The 18,811-nt window shown below is 38.7% G+C and overlaps 1 protein-coding gene across 6 annotated transcripts in view; it reads right to left on the reverse strand.

Moving 5' to 3' along the window:
• meis2a (Meis homeobox 2a) overlaps positions 1 to 18,811 on the reverse strand; it is a 275,413-nt gene that overhangs the window by 99,114 nt on the left and 157,488 nt on the right. For 3 of the 6 annotated variants that reach the window (XM_041812277.1, XM_041812278.1, XM_041812279.1), the window contains one exon: positions 1,149 to 1,375. In XM_041812277.1, coding sequence (XP_041668211.1) covers positions 1,149 to 1,375 — 227 coding nt within the window. Of the gene's footprint in view, positions 1 to 1,148; positions 1,376 to 1,585; positions 1,803 to 1,867; positions 2,719 to 3,004; positions 3,061 to 18,811 lie in introns of those variants that run through there. The other 3 variants (XM_041812280.1, XM_041812282.1, XM_041812281.1) reach the window with 3 other exon arrangements.

Consider the following 18,811-nt stretch of genomic DNA (forward strand, 5'->3'; position numbering starts at 1 on the left):
GACATTAAAAGTGATGTTTATCGACTTGTTGTGATTGACATTTCTTGCAGTGCAAACTGAAAAACTGCTAAGAAGTCAACATTAACTTTACAAAAACAACACCGACACACACTGCAGCAGTCTGTGGGATTTCAGGCAAAATACTAAAATTACAAACAAAAACTGAAAGTAAAAAAATTAGATTTTGTAGAGTTAGAAAACAAACGTATTAAAGCACTAGAGCTTCCTGTCCTCCTGACTAAAGCTTTAACAGTAAATATGAACAATATTAAATCAGGCATTATAAGAAAAATACATCCTAATAAACGTTCTAAAAATTAAATTACAAACGTTTTCATAAAAGCGAGCTTTCACTAGAATAAAGGTTATTCCCTTAAATTATCTCTTTGTTTTTGTGAGCTAAAATGAACTCCCCTAAGCACATGAGAACAACGTGAGTAAAAGAGATGAAGGGGATTTACTCTGCACTACATCCCAGATTAAAATGATACACTGTGGATTATAACACTTTCTGTGAACGTGAGTAATCGAGGAGCATCCGTAAACGTTTTCTCAAGTTTTGTCATGATCTGCTAAAGGAAAAAGGAGGTAAAAAGCCTCCTTACATTGTCTGTGAAGAATCTGATTAGAGTTTTATTTTAGAGACAGTTGGTGCGCCTTTACGCGCAGCAGTGCTGCTGCCAAAACAAAAAGAAACTGCTCTGAGAAGTTTTTACAGGCAGCAAAAAGGCGTTTAAACGAGTCAGGGCTGCTTTAAACTGCTCTGATAATATTGGGATGCAATTTAAAAGAAAAATGTACAAGATGGAATAATTGTTCTGATGGTGGAAATTGTATTTTATTATATTTCCAGGCAGTCTGGCTCTGTCGAGCTTCCATATTATTTTATAGCTTGTGTTTCAAGCACGAGGCTTCTTCTTACTTACTGCAGGCTTGACGATGCCTCCTACAATGCGTCTAAAATTACACATCAACAAAACTCCCCTTCATCAACAATAGAGCCCGAAAATTGCGGTCAATCCTGCTCAAAAGTGTGTTTAAATTTAGCGGTGGGAGAGAAACTCTAAGAGGAAAAAGTTGGAGAAAAAGCTCAAAAGTTAGAAAAATAAAATCATCTGCACGCAGACTAGTCTTGTGCAAAGGCTTACCCGTAAATTTGATCTTTATCCCTCTTTAAAACGTCGTTGACAGCGGAGCCCATGCTCGTGGGCATAACGTTTGGGTGCGGAGCGTGGGCTCCGTAGTGCTGGCTGGCGTGCAGCGGCGGTCCGTGGTTCAGGTGGTGGACCTGGGGAAGCGGCCGGGGAGCGTGCGGGTCCCCGTACATCGACGCCGTGACTCCGTCCATCCCACCGTAATGGGCCAGCTCATCGTACTATAAGAATAAAAATAAGAGAAGAAGTGAGCGGACTGTCCGGTTACTGTTTAAACAAATGTGAAAAGGAAAAAAAAAAAAAAAAAGCAACGCCGTCTCTTGTTTGAATAAACGCAAAGTAGAAAGTAATGAGCTGCTGCTGTGGAGCAGCGCAGCAGCCACGGCGTAAAAAGTGACAAATATTCAAGCTGGGAAAGTCTTTCTCATTACCAAAAACATTTTAAGTTTAGTTGCTCCTCAGTTTGGTGGGTGAAAACAGCGATTTAGTGTGGAGTCTCCTTTGAAACTGCTCCACGAGTGTCGTGGAGTGTGAGGGTAAAAAGCAGACGCTGTCACTCTGCTTGAGGAGCAAGGCGCTGCAAAAATGTCAAATTCAGCCGCTTTGATAGGAATACTTTGTAAATTTGCCACCAGCCGACAAGAGGTTATCGATACGAGGGCCTCCCTACAGTGGATTTGAAACAGGTAAAGTGGAGGAGATTTAAAACCTACCCTTTGCGCCATCAGGCTGCGCTCCAATAAACTCCTGAATCTGTCGTATATTTAATATCCCAGTCCCGCTTAGAAAGTGATTTAGTGGCAAGATTCCGTTTTCAACCAACTTTGCGACTTCTCCTATTCGCCAGTGTGGTTCAGTTGAAATCGTAGCATCGGGGAGTTTGCAATTTCTCTCGTTTTCCCCCTTTTCCTCGCAAAAAAAGAAAAAAATGCGCCAAAGTGAAGGTTACAATCGGCCCATCAACAACCTGCATGTAACTAAACTGTCGTGTCTCATGGCTTTTTGCCACTCCAGCTGTCAATCAAAGCCAGAGGTTGTCAAGGTAATGAATGAATGACGGTTGGTGATGATGTTCAAGAGAAGGACGAATCTTTTTAGTCCGTTTTCATCCCGCAAGTCCGCGTCTCCTTTAATGCCTCCAGATCGCTATCTTGTTTTATTATCACTGTAAAAGAAGGAGAAAAAAGCAGAAGAAATTAAGAGATTGCGATTCGGATCTCTCCTTTCTTTCCCCCGTAGGTATTTCGTCTATCTGGCGAAACTGAGATGAGTGAGTGTCAGCGAGTGTTGGCAGGTTGGCTGCTAGCTTGCTTATAGAAACAGAGTCAGTTCGCAGCGCTGAGCGGTGGGCGAATGAAATGACGGATCCCGGAAGTAGTGGTGGCCATAGCCAGTCCTACAGCAGCTCCAGAAAAGAGAGAGGAGAGACCAAATCTTGTGATATGCAGAGTATATGCGAGGCGCAGGGACGGCTTCAACTCCACACTGGGGGTAAAAGGCAAAGTAACACAGCTCCAACTCCCACCCAATTCCTTTTTTTTTTTTTTGTTCGCCGGTAAGAGACCTGAAGAAAAAGCAGAAAGAGCTGAATGAGAGAGGCTTAGCAGCATGGATAGTCCATCTTAAACTCCACTGAGTTTAATCAAACAAACCTCTTATGAATCAAGCTACATAAATCCTTATTTAGACTAAAAACTATCATTTTAAGCACTTTTACGCACGAAAACAAAACTTCTCCAACTTTAAGCAGGAATTAATAAAAGCTGAATATAAAATTATGAAGCATCTTTTGCTGAAAGTATCTGTACATGTTCTGAATGTTGAGTTGAATATATTAACATGACGCTTACTTGTTATCTATTGTGGTTGTAAGCCATTGTGCGTAAGCCCCCCTAATAAAACAGCTAATTATTGCGCAGCTCCTTTTAGTAAATTAAACCTCGCGCAGCACCCCTCCAAACCCAGAATGAACTTTCCCAAAGAGGGAAAAAAGCTTTTGTTGGGAATTTTTTGGTATGTTTCTTTCGTCCAATCCCCTCTCTTGATAGAAATCCGTGCCATACCTTAGAGTAGTCAATTATCAAAGCTCCCCAAGATCATCAATCATGTGAGGAGATTGAAGTTTAGAGGAGGAGCAACAACGCTCCGGCCATCGATTTGCACTGAAGCCCCTTTTGGAGCCTGCATGGGCACTTTTACGCACAAAACAGAAGCAGGCCATCTATCCCCCTTTTAATATTTAGCTCCATCAATGCTAATAAGGCATCATAGCTGTATTGATAGCTTCTCACATAAAGGGTCCAGTTATGGCATTTTTAAAGATGCAAATTAATTATTCACAGGTTAGGATTAAGATAGACACTCAGGGAGAGAGGGGCTGTGGCTACTGTTGGAGGCTCAATAAACTCTCCCAACAAACAAAATGCCTAACAGAGTTGTGAGGGGGTCGATTAGAGGAAAATTTTGGAGGGTTTTTTTTTTTTTAAAGGAAAGATTTAATAAATTAAACCGTGACAACAGTTATGTTTGTTGGCATAAAGGGGGTGGGAAGTGTGGGACTGCAAGGGTTTGACAAACGGCTGTGTGGACATTTCAACGTGCAATACCCCGGGAAGGAGCTGCAGAGCTGCGCGCAGAGAGAGCCCAGGCACCCACCGTCTCCAAGTCTCTACTTTACGCTCTGTAAACATTGCTATTGAAGACTCTGATTTTCATAAGCTAAATACTATCGTTCACATTGATTTGTGCGCTCGACCTTTTTTTTCCCATCCTCCTCCTCCTCCTATGGATAAGCACTGTAGGTAAGTAATCTTATGCTGTGTGTATTTATGCCGCTTTGTTAGGGACGCGCGTGCCTTCACGGCGCAGGAGAGGCAAAGTTTGAGAGCTAAACGCGGAATATATTCTCTTTAACATGTTTGATGTTTCGCTAAAGCGCACGCTGGAGAGTAGAAATCCAAACGCATGCGCGATTTTTAAAGAACATTCCTCTAGATGTGGGGATGTTGCCGCATTTTGCGCACATTTTTAGTGAAAATATGTGATTTGCCCCCGAGGAGAGTGATGTAAACACCCGAAGAGCGTGTGAAAATAGCGGAGGCTAATTACGCGTGTCCAATGCACGGCTCCACAAGAAAGACACCCTTCCTTATAAAACTTCCAGTAACGACGTGAAATTCTAAACTCCTTCTTTTTGTGAACTATTTATTTGCGCAATTAATGAGGAGCTATAAAGCAGAGACATCATCATTAAGGATATTTAGGTTCATTCCGCTTGGTGACAGCATGGCACAAGTCAGTGTTTAATTTTCTGATTTTATTTTAATCACTCAATAGGTGATTAAAATTAATTTCCCTCGTAAACAAGGCCTGTGCCAACTTCAACTCCCCCCTTGCAAGACAACCCCGCGTGGACACATATCACACATAATTACGCGTTTCAAAGTAGCTTTCCTCAAACACTCTCAGGTGCGCACAAACAACCTATATGAAGAAAAAAAAATCAGTGGATGGCATTAACAGGCGGTAAAATTTCATCTGGTGGTGTCAAATGGAGGTCAGTGTAGGGTTAAAGCTCTCGGTGTCCGTGTGGGGACATGGCCAGCTGCGTTTGGGTTCATTAGGGGAGGGAGAGGATCCATTTCAAGGAAAACACGACTGGGACAATCAGCAGGCTAAAGATCCGCCGCATGTCACATCCTAAAAGGTGCAGCAGAACTTCCAGTCGCTGCTCTGTTTGCTCTTAAAGCCCTCTTTCCCCCCTCTGTGACTCTCTCTTTTTTGTACCCTGCAGGGTTTGCTTTTACGCACACAACACAAGCCTGTTGCTAAATATGGAGAAAAAACGCATTGTTGGTTTAATTCCCTCAAAAAGATCACTGATATGAAACGAGCTTCAAATCCTCTTAGTGACCTTAAACACTCCTGGAGAAACAATTGGCGCTCAACCGCAGGAACAAATAAAATCAGCCTAATCTTGTTTGTAACTTTGTTCTTCTTTTGGCCCTCTTCACTGGGATTGAGATTATGTAAATGAGAGGAGCTAATGTATAGAGGCGCAGAGATAAGGCTGGATCATAGACTGAGAGGTGGAGAGGCGCAAACCTCACAGAGTGAGTGTTTATTTTGACTTTAGAAATCAAAGAAGGGCAGCAGATGTGGCGCTTTTTGAGATCACAAAGTTTATTTTTCTGCCAAATCAAAGCGATGTAATTAAATCTCCTATTAATCAACCTCACAAATACCAACACGTTGTCCTTTATAGTTATTTTTATTGATTTATTTGTTGATAATAATAGTGCTCCTCGTGCAGAAAGCATTACCTCAGTCATCTCCACGTGAACTCTTTCTGACCTCGGAGTGAAATGTGACTATAGGGTTTCAGAAAGTGGAGTGAGCAACTCAAATACTTGTAAAAGTTTCGCGACTAACTGTAAATTCTTCAGCTCCAAAGCCTCATTTTCCCCTCCACCGATTCTCAGAGTCTGGTGTCAGAGAGGGGAGGAAAGGGAGGGAGGAAGGAAAGACAGAGAGAGAGAGAGAGAGAGAGAGAGAGAGGAGGCCAGCAGTAAATGTAACTGTGGCTTTTCCTTCTTCATAGACTCGTGAGGGGAATAAGCGGCCATATAGCGACACCTGGCGGACACAGCGGACACAGAGCTGCTTTGGCACAGATGAGGGAAGGCCTAGAAAATAAAAGAAAAATATCGACTTAATTTCTATCATATCTATACACAATTATTATCAAAACATGTCTGTTAAATTAAACGAACCCGATTGGAATACAAATTACGAATTCCTGATTCACAATTTTCAAAATACGATTTGAATATTAAACAATGTTGATCATTTTCGATGCATTTTTAAAAATAATTTACCTAAAATTTTCCCAAACAAATATTTTCTCTTCTTTTACATTTTTCGAATTATTTAAAGTAGCACTTTCGATAAAAATCGGTTTACAGCTCTCACATCTGAGGGTTTACAAGGCTGTGACTGTGTCGTAAAAAAGAGAAGTACTTGGTCCTTATTTGGGCTGCTTTGGCTTTTAATGCGCAATAAAGGATGTATTTTTAAAAAAGGATCATTTTGGTTTATCGACAAAAAATAGTTTAATAAAGCTGTTTATTATGACGCTTTATATCGATGCCACAAATACTGAATTTAAAAAATATATAAGTCCAATATTAATTATATTTTATCCTGTCGAATCTGCGTTCAAGTTTCAAAAATTATAAAATTAACAAGCAAAGTTTTTTATTAGCCTAACTCAAGAAGAGGATGATATAACTTTTAAACGCCGACATAATAAACAATTAGAGTAATTATTCAAATGTAAACAATGGGAAATAACGTCTTTAAATTCTTGAGTTTTTAAAACGTCGATTTTTTTTTTAATCAAACGATTTCGCCGCTCAACGCGCGCGCCTTTGATGTTAAATAAAAGAAAATAGTTCCTCCGCCGTGTGCCCTCGCGCTCTCCCTGCAGCTCCGAGCGCCTGTGACACACTTACAGCAGGTCACCGCCGAGATTAGAGCCCGTCGTTAACGCCTGTGCGGAAACACCAAATGCTGATTTAATGAGCTTGCTTTGGGTGTTTGTCCCAGAATACCTGGTGTGGGCATGTGTTAGGAGCGCCACATTCACTGTAATCCCCGTGTTTCCCCCTCTTTAACACGTGGCTGTACGGACACAGCCTATACCTCCATGCTCCTATGAAACATCCGAGTGTGATTTCCTCCTTTTTTATTCCGCTTAGATTGAACGGCTCGGAGCCTATAAGGCCCGTATCCAGCCACATTACCACATGTAATTGAGAGAAGTTTAAGTGCAGGCCGGGAAAGCGAGGAGTTAATAGCGGTGACCCTCTTGCTGTGCCTCTGTCGCTCATCATTTATCAGGCTTAAGGGGCTTAAACAGGCAGCGCAGACCCACCTTTTATTACATATCAAACCCCTCTCTGCCTTATCTACATTATAGGAAATACATGCATCGTTGCCTGTTATGCGGATTTGGAAATAGAAACATGTCCAATAAAGTCGCCCTCCTCCGCTGATCACAGGAAATATGGCTTTAGGCGCTGCGCAGACAACCCCAGCGATTTAAGCCTTTATTAAATTGTCTTAATTCCCCTCCTCTCCACTTTTGAAATGAATCGAAATTTCGCTCTCTTGTGTTGTTTGTCCGGTACGGAAGCGCGGGGGAACGTGGGGTGAGTGCGGGTGTTTTTTCACGCTTTAAATATGATTAGAAAGTGGATCAAATTTGCACAAAGTTAAACATGGAACAACGTGTCCACAGCTGAAATAATGCATGCAGCGATGATAGAAAGACTGCTTTAGACTTTACAATTAATTAAAGGTGAGAAAACAGACTCAAGTTAGGATATTTTTATCCTTGTGTGACTTTAATCACTCTCATTTTATTTATACACCTTAATGAATTATGTCTTTTTATAAAGAGGCAGTTTATTCTAGTGCCCACATTAGAGGTTTTGATTTATTTCCATAGCTGCCCAAATTCATTTTTATAAAATAAAGGCTGTTTTTCCCTGGCACTGTGTTGGAGTTAAACTTCAGGGCCAAGCCCCAGTTGTCTGCTGCTTTTTTCCCTCCAAGGAGAGCTCAGTCAGTCAGCCTGAACGCAGCTGCATTCACTGGGAGTGACCGATTTTGATATTCCAGTCACACAACAGAGTAAACACTGCTCTCCTGTTCAATAAACATCATTGACAAGGTGCCATATCCAGCTATTTTAAATACTAACCCCTTGGATTAGGAGCATTTTTTCAATTTGCAAATTATCTTCAAGTTTGTGTCCTTTTGATCACTTTTTTAAAGAAAGGCATTGTACTGTACTGAAGCTTAAATATATCAGCAATAAAGATGTTTCACCGCTCTTTGGTTTTCTCTGCTTTTTTGAAATGTTCAAGCTTAAAAGGTGTAACTGAATCTCCTCTCTCACCATCAAGCTAATCAAATGACTGAACCCAGGAGAGAAAACCATTCATTACTTATAATAAACTTGCACTTAGTTCATCCTCCCACAGTGTCTGACCTCTTGCTTCCTCCCTTCGCAGCGTGAGACAGTCCAAGCTCCTTTAAAAAACACACTTGAGACAAAGACTTCTTTCTTAATACTTGCAAGAAACAATGCAGGTAAACAAACATGGATGGTGTGTTTTGCTTTCTTTCCCCACTCTCCATCTTCCTCTCTTCTTCTTCTTCACTCCCCGCCCCTCAACTCTGGTTCTACAGGAGTTCACATGATCAAGCAAGGTACCCAGGTAATTACCCGGGCATTGTCAAATAAAGCGGCCACTGATTCAAATGAGGAGTGAAATATCAAAGAGCAGCGATGCCTTTGCAGCCACTACTTATCCACACAGGAGACAAGAGAGGAAGATCTGAGAGCTCGGGGGGGACCTGCAGCGAGGCAACAACAACGCTCAGCTTTCCCCTGGATAGATAACAGTGGAAGCCAAACATGTCCAGGTTCACTAGGATTTATTTGTATAACATCTCCTACATGGATGTTATTAGCTTGTTTGTCCCTTTAAAGTGGCCACAGTGCAGCTTTAACAAGGAAGGCTTTTTGCTGGATCTGCCTCATGCATGTGTGTGTCCTGCTGTGTCTCTCTGCAAAGGTCAGGAATTCATGAATCCCAAGCTGTCACAAGCAGAGCTGTCGTGCAATCTAGTCTTTATTTTTTTGGATCAGATACAAAGGGAGGAGAAGCTGAGATTAGAAGTGAGTAGCGCATTAATGTCTGGCATTGGAAAAGTCCAAAGTCCTCAACCTAATTAGCCCAGATAACCACAGCAATCATTCTAATTTGCACTATTATATTTTCCTCTTGCAGAAAGTTGCATAAACTTTCTTAAATCAGCATGCACTCCTTTCCTTGTGTGGCTTTTTTTTGCAGCATAATGCAATAAGCAAAATTTCTTTGGCCTTGATTCCCTGCAAACAGGACCTTTGACTCTCTGACACAGTAAGTGGAAGGTGATTTCGATGAACAATGTCATCGCTCTGGAAACAACAGCCGAGAGAGAGAGAGGCAGAGAAACCTCATTTCTGCTCCGGAGCAGACAAGCGGCGTCCTGGGATTTCAGCGGGGAGCACACAGAGAGTACCTGTAATTTGACTTGCCATGTCTAAATGGAAGTTGAATGGGTTACATCGTGCAACAACAAATAAAATGCTCACAATGCTTTAGTGAGCGTTTCTCGTGGTTGGAGGCGAAATAGGGCTCGGCGACGATGTTTGAGTGTTTAATGCCATAAACACACACAGGCTTCCCTCCCTCTGGCGTATGGAAGGCTCCAAGGGACACTTTTGCATGTAAATATTCATAGGGAGATGGGACGGGCGATTAATTATTAAGCACAGTACAGAAGTGGAGGACTTCAGCATTTAACGCATGAATCTTATTTTTTATTTGCTGCACCTGAGGAGGAACATTTCCGAGGTGAATGGAGACATTTTTCACAAAATAGTTCTCGTTCTTAGGCCGGGACTCTAAGCATGTGCTCAATAATGATGACTTTTAATAAATAAAGGGTAAAATTCAGATAGTGGGTATACATAATTAACATTCGAGCCAAAAGGCAAGTTAGAGTGCATTTCTTTCCAGCAAACCTTAAATCAAAAGTAAAGGCATGCTCTGTAAAAATTCAGCTTTCTTTAAGTTTGAGGATAGTTGAGAAGTTTGAGTGATTTCTGCAGAACTTTCCAGGTTAACGTTGCTATTCCTGCAGCTCTGCACAGGATCATAACAGACTGACAGTGTGATAGAGGGGGAGAATCTTTAGAGGTCCATAACTGAGCTTTGCACTCCAAAAAAAAAAATGACGATTGAGCTCAAAGGTTGTCAAAAATGTTGATACTTTCATACCTTCTGATAAGACGTATTTCAAAAAGATGTAATTTTTGTTGTTTTAATAATAAATGGCACCAAAAGCCATGGAAACTTTGGGAAAAAGCTACTTCTTGACCCATGGAGAGACAGAGAGAACTGTTTAAATTACACAAAACAGTGGCAATGTTCTAGTACCATTTATTTTTTCCACTGTATAGACCGTGTGCAGGAGATTACCTGCAATTTGTTCCATTAAAAACAAGAAGAAAAAAAACACTCTTACAGGGGGCTTTTGTAGAGGTTAATACTCAAGTTTTACAAGCCAAAAAATACAACCGTGCTCAAAAATACAGCCTACATTAAATTGCACAAGTATATTTTTCATTGTTATTTCAGTGATGAATAGCATCAAAAAGTAGAGAAACTTAGAAAAAGGTCACTGATCATCAGTCACATTCTTATCCCAGAGAGAGAGAGAGAGAGAACTGTTTAAATTGCACAACTAGGTTGACAATATGAATTCAATTTACAATATAAGATGTAATTCACTATAAAGACTGTTCAGGAGATTGCCTGCAATTCTGTTCACTAAACCCTACATGGGTTCCTTTCTTTGAGGTAAATCCCTGAGTTTTACACTCCAAAAAAATTGACAACTGAGCACAAAGTTGGTCAAAAATGTTGATACTTGGATGTTTTTTTCTTGTTTAAATGAGGCAATCATCATTATTTTAATAATGGATAGCATCAAAAAATAGAAACTTAAAAAAATGCTGATTCTTAGTGATAGTTTCAACCCAAAAAGAATATTGTTTAAATTGCACAAATATGTTGTGCAGGAATTTGCCTGCAATTTATGTCCATTAAAAACATGAAATAACCCAAGACTTATTGGAGGTTCTTTCCTAAGCTTTACAACCCAAAAATTCTGACACTCGAGGATGAAGGAATCAAAATGTCGCCAGTGTATTTTAGAAGTGTACAAGATTTTTGTTTATTGAAAACAAAATCATCCATTATTGGTTGCCTTGGTCTTTAATTTAGTTGCTAGGGAAATGAAACGGGTATCAAAGTCATTTGAAGTATTTGGTATTAAAAACAAGTTATTTTGGGTGCATACTTAATGCATACCTGAGCTTCACACTGCAGAAAACTGCGACTTAAATTCACCCCAAATTTTCAACCATTTAAATTTATGTCATGGAAAATGCTGCAATTTGGCCCTAATGGAACAAAATATGAAAACAAACATGATTAAAAAGCAGGTAATTATAGAAGCCCTAGAAGGACATGCATGCGGCAGTTATTTCTAAACCTTTTTGCTGTGATAATATGTATGTTTTCTATCTCTAAATGGAGAAATGAAGACATTATCAATGGAAAACCAGCTTTGTTATCCCACGACAATGAGATAAAAAAAAGTCAGGATTTGAGAAAGCGATCAGAATTTACTCATTAAGACAAGAAAACAGTGTAGTAGAAAATGTATGAATGTATGGCCACTTAGGGCTTCCGTATATCACAGATTTTTGCTGGACCCACTTTTAGGTCCTGACCCATCAGTTGAGAACCACTGTTGTCGATCGTAGTCATTCTAGTAGGGATGCACAGATACCAACAGTAGTGTCAGGTATTGAATACCTTAGCAGGTAGGGGGAAGATGGAGTTATGATATTTCAACATAAATGAGAACGACAAAAGTAGTGCTGACTGCAAACTATGCACTGCTGAATTATCAGGAGGGGTGAGGAACATCTAATGAAAAAAAACAACTTTTAAAATAATTTTAAGAACTGCAATGGTATTATGAGGTATTGTTATCTGTATCCAGCATCTGTGAAAAGCATTTGTACTTGTGCTTGGTCTGAAAAAAAGTGGTATCTGTGCATCCCTACATATTGATGATGGCGACTGTTCAAAATGATCAAATCCTTTAAGAAAACACAGATTTTCAGTCATTTTTAACCAAAAGCTTCCATGAAGAAAGAGAGGATTGTCTCAGAAGCACAAAAAATGTTTCCAATGATATATTTGTGGTTTTTAGATGGTGTGATAAGTATACTTGAAATTTTTGTAAACTGAAAACACAAATATACTGAATTTTGGAGGTCTAGGGCTTCCATTTTTAACTGACATGGTATCTAAACTTGTCATTGATTTTAACAAGTATGTATAATTCTGGTGTCAAGGCGACCCTACTGAGGGCAAAATTTATCTTTGATTAGTGTTTAGTTAGATGAAATGATGGGCCCTAATTACCTAGTAATTTCATAGTAATACATGTAATTATCTAGTAATTTCTCAACATAAGATGGTAATTACATTGTAATAAGCTGGCTTTTTTTTACCAAGTAGTAACTCAGTAATATTAAGGAAGTATTTACCAAGTAATTATGTATAAATTATCAAGTTATTCCTTGTAATACTTTGGCAATTCTCTGGTGGTATTTTACCCTAACCCCCCAACCCTAATCGTCATATAGTGAAAATTGTCCTGTAATTAGGTGTATTTTACCGAGCATTTTCTTAGAAATAAGATAACCATTTTTTTTATTTTAATTGCTTGATGATTCCCAGGTTATTTCTTTACTTTGGCCCACTAGATTAAAGTGAGTCCTTCTGATTGATTGTCAATTTTTTTTTTTTTTTTTTTTTTTTAGGGTTTGGTTTTGGGGTTAGGTTTAGGGTTGGGGGTTAGGGGGGTTAGGTTATAGTAAAATACCATCTTATTATCAGAGAATTTTCACACTGTTATGATGAATTACATAATTAATGCCAACTTATTACAAGGTAATTACCACCTTATTTCTGGGAATTACTAGATAATTAAACTTATTACTATAAAATTAATTTATTACCCAAACCCTCTAACTCCTAATGTTAGCCCTACTCCTGTTTCTAAGAAAAATATCACCTAATCACCAAAGAATTTCCACAATATTATGAGGGTTAGGGTTAGGTACTTGTCACAATATTACAAGGAATTATTAGATAATTAATGCACTATTACTAGGTAAATACTTCCTTATATTACTGAGTTATTACTTGGTAAAATGACAGCTACTAATTACTAGTTAATTACCACCTTATTCCAGAGAAATGACTAGATAATTACCACGTATTGCTATAAAATGACTAGGTAATTAGGGCCCACTAAAATAAAGTGCTACTGTGTTTACTTGTACAAAATCGACACTCTGAGAGTGATGTCTGTTAAGATAGCAAACATTAATTTTTCTCCGCTCTATCTCTTCTTGTGAGGATTTCTGTGTTTCTAAAAGTTGCAGATACGAAACCGAACAGGCTTTTCAATTACAAGCAGCAAGGAGAAAAAAAAATGACCTAGATACGATCAGGTCTTTGAGAGTTCACATCCTATTGTGCCTTTGACAGAAATGAACCAGTGATCCACATCATCTGTGTTGACAAGAGTCAAAATCAAAAAGGACACTGCCATTCTGTAAGATCCCTGCAGTTCAATTCAATTCATTTGTGCCCCGGAAAAACTCGGTATCCACTGAGTGGAATTGAATTAACAATTTCCCCTAGCTGATTTGGTCTTTTAAAGCCCTCATTACACAGAAGCATTGTATATATTACCAAATCCCTTAGAGGAATATGGAATGAGGAGTCTATGTTCATCCCATCATCACCAAGTTGTAATATTCTAATCAATTAGCATGGATGAACTAATTGTCCAATCTCTCACTTGCTAATTAACCCAGGAAATATAAATGAGACAAACTAATGCACCATTTTTTTAAAAGGGGAATGTAGAAATTGAGCTCATGCTTTAGTTAACGTGGTCGCTCTCTTCAGCGGGTCGTCAATATGTATGAGCTACATCAAAGCCCAGAGACAGAAATGAGGCCCAGAACACATTTCAAGAACCACAATATGCAAATGTGTTGGTTTTTGTTGAACTCCGGTGTTTGCATAACTTGGGTTGACACAGTGTACGAGAGCTTTTCTGTGCCACTTGTGTGCAGACGACAAAACACACTGTCCTTTGGGATGTTTGATTTTAAAAGGCACACTCGGAGCGCTGCATAAATACACCCAATCTCAGTGCATTTGTTAGCATGCTTCTGAATCGCTGCAGCCTAAATGTGTCTGAAATTACATAATTTTAAGTGGAGCGGGGCTGGTTAAATGCGGATGACGTGACCTGTCATACAGCGTGTGATGTGTGTGTCACAGTGCAGACAAAAGGGCGTCAACACTTGACCGATGCTGATGGTTGTTTTGCTGATGTCTGGAGCAACGCAGAATTATTACAGTGACTCCAGACAACATTCGAATACTGAATGAGACACTCAGGGAAAATGACAAAGATTTTTCCTCGTGTAGCTGTGCATTAGTGTTTCAAGGGAGCGGCTCTTCACTGACTCGTGGTTTGATTCACTAAAACAGAAACCAAGAAATTATAAGGTTGCAGTCAAAAGTGGAGTGACTGAGTGTCTTTTAATTTGACAGAAGGATAAAAAAGTCCTGATGTGTTTAAGATGTGTTAGAATTATTCACTGATTCATTTGCAGATTATTTTTGTCCTTCATGCTGTCCTAGGTTTGATTTTCAACAATTTTCAAAAGCTTATTTTATGATAAACGTGCATTTATTTAACTTTATTTCCTTAAAACAGATAAATACATAACAAAATTACTTGCAAAACACCCACATGATCTGACTATGAAATAAGGATATGTTATAGAAATGTACATTGGTTGCTTTTGTGGGTCAAAAATGAACCAGGGGTGCTATGATCATAACCTAAGCCAAAATAATTCACAATGTCTGCAAGATTTGATAGCAAAACTAGTCATATGTTCATGTAAACAAGGTATATTGACTATAAAATACAACAAATAGGTGTAAAAATTGTATTTATGATGCATGAACTGGCTAATACAGGTTTTATAAATATATTCTTTGTAATGACGTGATAAAGATGAATCCATTTTTGACAAAAAGGAACAAAGAAAGATTATTTACTGTTATTAAAAAAATATAGGACTTAGGTTTGATTGTATATCATTAAATCCTCCTCTCAGGCAAAATGGCTCAATTTTCTACATTGAAAACAAGGGATTTTCTCATGTTAATAAAGATTTTTCATCATATATTTAAATAAAAATGTAAAACTCTTAAATGAATGCGATGAAATGAAGCTGGCAACACTGATGTAACTCAGAAACTTGAGAAATTTAATGCTATGATACTTTAAAAACAGTGAAACCAGACTGGATCATATATGAGGGTTAGAGGAGAAGCTTTAAGAAAAGAAATAGGACAAATAATGGCAGCCAACTTTTTTAATTTCACTCGTCTATCTTGGATTTCTCCTTAATACTCAATGGCTGATATATTTGTAAAGAAGTGAATAAGACATATACCATTAAATACTCATCTGATCAGAACTACAGGCAAAATAGCTCAAAAACAAGGATTACCTCATGTGAATAAGGCATTTTTGGACTACAAATGGTAGGCCAGAATGGAGAAAACAGGATGGTTATAGCAGAAGCTTTAAGAAGACATAAAAGGCAATCATCTTTTTTTGTTTTCACTCTTCATTCCTGCATTCTCCTTACATATTCACTAGGCGTTATACTAAATATATTCTTTGTAAAAAGGGTCAGTAAGACGGGGTCAATTTTGACCAGAAAGGACAAAAAGTGAGATGATTTTGCAGTCACTAAAAATGAGAGGATATGTGACTGTGTATCATTAAATGCTCCTCTGAAACAAGGAGTTATCTGATGTATATAAGGCAGTTTTGGATGAAGAACTGGTGCCCAAATGGAGAAAGCATGAAAGCAAACTTCAAGAAAAGAAATAATGCAAAAAGAATGGCAGCCAACTGTTTGTTTTCGCTCTTTTATCCTGCATTCTCCTTCAATACTCATATATCAGGTATATTTTTTTTAAAGAGGCGAATAAGAGAGATTATTTGATGTCATCTAAAACTACAGGATTTGACGGTGATCATAGATCATTAAATGCTCCTCAGGCAAAATGGTTACATTTCAACCTCAAAAACAAGGGATTCAGGTAAAATAAGAAGGTTAAAGTAGATGCTTTCAGAAAAGAAATAGGCCAAAAATAGAAGCCAGTGTTTTGTTTCTGCTCTTCATTCCTGCATTGTCCTTAATTATTCACTAAGTGATATATTTAATAGATTTTTTTTGTAAAAAAGGCAGCTAAGACAGGGTCATTTTTGACCAAAATGAATAAAAATTGATTTTATTTTTTTAGTCACTAAATAATTATATGATTTGGTTGTGATCACATATCATGAAATGCTCCTCTTGTTAACTACTATGGTGCATTTTTGAACCTCATACAAGGAAATATCTCTAAAAATCTCTGTAAATAAGGCAGTATGACCATAGACTTTAAAGAAACATATTTAAAAACAGTAAAACCAGACTGGGTCAGATTTGACCCACAAGCGCTACGAATAGGAACCCAAATGGAGAAAACATGAGGGTTACAGCAGAGCACAGAAACAGGCCAAAAATGGCAGCCAACTTTTTGTTTTGGCTCTTCTTTCCTTTGTTCTGTTGTTGTCAAATTTGAAATTTAATCCTATTTTTCACCTGACTCCATCTGCAGAGAAGATATCCTGCATTCTCCTTTAATATTCACTGGTTGTTAATTATTAAAGGTATGTATTTGAATTATAAATATACTAGTTATACAGAAGTAGGCAAAGCAGGCATATAGCCCCAGGCTAAATTCCTCCATTACCCATTATTTTCCAGTCTGCCGTCTCCATATGCCTGCCTCCTATTCCTATGTCATCTCAAAAAACACTGAGGCATTCCTTTGTACTTACCTACCCCCCTCCCCACTTTGGCCACCCGAAAAAAAAAAAAAAAAAAAAAAAAAAAAATCTCCCCCTCCATACATATGTGTGCTGCTGCCTTGAAGTAGGATGTCACACTTGTCTTAAATATAATGAATCACTATCTTCAAGGCATCCCTGGATCCCAAACACTCCCCGCAGAAACCTGCCTCGTCCTCCCCCGTTCCCGAGCCTTCCTACATGTCACAAATCATCCGTTGTGGAGGGCTCTCTCTGCTAAATCATTAACATTGTCAGAAATGACTGGGCCAAGAACGGGATGAGCCCAGAGATGCAGCAGAGGCGTGCGGAACGTTATGATGGGAATATGGAATGGTAAACAAAGAGACACAGCCTCATACCCGATCTTTTCCCTTTTTCCTCGCCGTTCCCCTTTGCCTCTTCTTTTATTTTTGTTTTTTTTTTTACTCCTCTCCTCTTCCATGGGATTTCTGAGCAACAACAAAGAAGTACAGTGTGAGGAAAAGTAAAGAAACTGTCAAAGAAGTTTAAGAACTCTGGTGAAAATTGGAGCTTCGTCTCTTCTCCAAACTGCTGCAGAGTTTCCCCTTAAAGCTCCTGTTTTTAAAGCTCCTGTGTGGAGTTTTTTGGCTGGTTATAAAAGAGTCTGAAAATAAAAAAAGATGCCTCTTTATGACCCCAAAGCAAGGGAGATTATCAAAATGAAGACTGATTATTTCTGTATGATAATCTTTAATATCTGAAAGAACTGTGACAGGGTAGGTGTCAGACAAGTTGATCTACTGGATTCCTCTGCAGCAGACTTTTGGTTTTATTTTTGGCACAGATTTTTGATGGATTTTTCTGTTAAAAGAAAGCAGGATGGCATACTTATGTACATTACTGCAGTGTTTTTCATAATGGGGGCATGGTCCTCTCAGGGGCTGGCAGAAACTTGGAGGGAAGAGAGAGGGAAAGGAGAAAAATCAAAATCAGTTGGTGTTGTTCTGAGCCATAACAGCATGTTAACATGCCTTTATAGAAGCTTAAATCACTTGTATATGCAGATCTTTGTTTTCTTTTTCATAGACCCACAAATACTCCAGCCAATCAGAATCTAGCAGCCGATATGAGGGACTGAATAATCAGAGATTTGTTGTACCCCTGGAAACTGGAAACTACCTACAGTACCTTCCCTTCATAGGGGGAAATATCTGCTCAATGAATCCACCTGACCCAGTGGTTTCCAGACTTCCAAACAAGTTTTAGGCGTGTAGGGCACTAATGTGCCACAATCCAGGGCTGGAGAGGGGGGACAGCCGGAGTCAAGGTCAACACATGACTTTACACATGGGTCACACAGCAGGAGAGGTCAAAGTCGACGGCATCACTTTTGTCCAGGCTTTTTCACCTCTGGTAATACAACTGGAAACTGTCTGACTATTGAAATGCCTGACTGTCAGAGGGATTTTGTCATTATTGTTATTTTTTGCAAGCCAAATGTATTGTGGCTACTGAAATGTATAGCTACATGCTGTCCTCCATCTCTCCTCTTCATAAAGCTCTTTATGAAGAGGTACATATGAAACACTACAGACACATGTGTTAGACTTCACTGATAGAGACAGACACTGAGTCACTGGAGATTAAATGTTTTCTGTCAGATATAAGTCTTTAATGATAGAAAGTTTATACTAACAATAAAACACTAACTGTTAATGAACTGTTTATTCTAAAATAAAAGAAAAACTGCAGCAGATTTCATGAACATGTGTAACTCTCCTCAGACAGGTGTGTAAGGGTCTCTATATGTGTAAAATTAAGCTTAATTTCTACTTTAGTGTTCCTGTTGTTTTTTATATCCGTTAATGACCAATAAACAGCACATTTATCATATTCACTGCAAATAAAGATGTGCTAAATGTTTAAGTAGTGTTCTCTTAACAACGCAAATGCAGAGATTTTAACATTTATTTGTTCCCCATAAT

The sequence above is a fragment of the Cheilinus undulatus genome, linkage group 18 (genome assembly GCF_018320785.1).
Source record: "Cheilinus undulatus linkage group 18, ASM1832078v1, whole genome shotgun sequence".
Taxonomy (NCBI): Eukaryota; Metazoa; Chordata; class Actinopteri; order Labriformes; family Labridae; genus Cheilinus; species Cheilinus undulatus.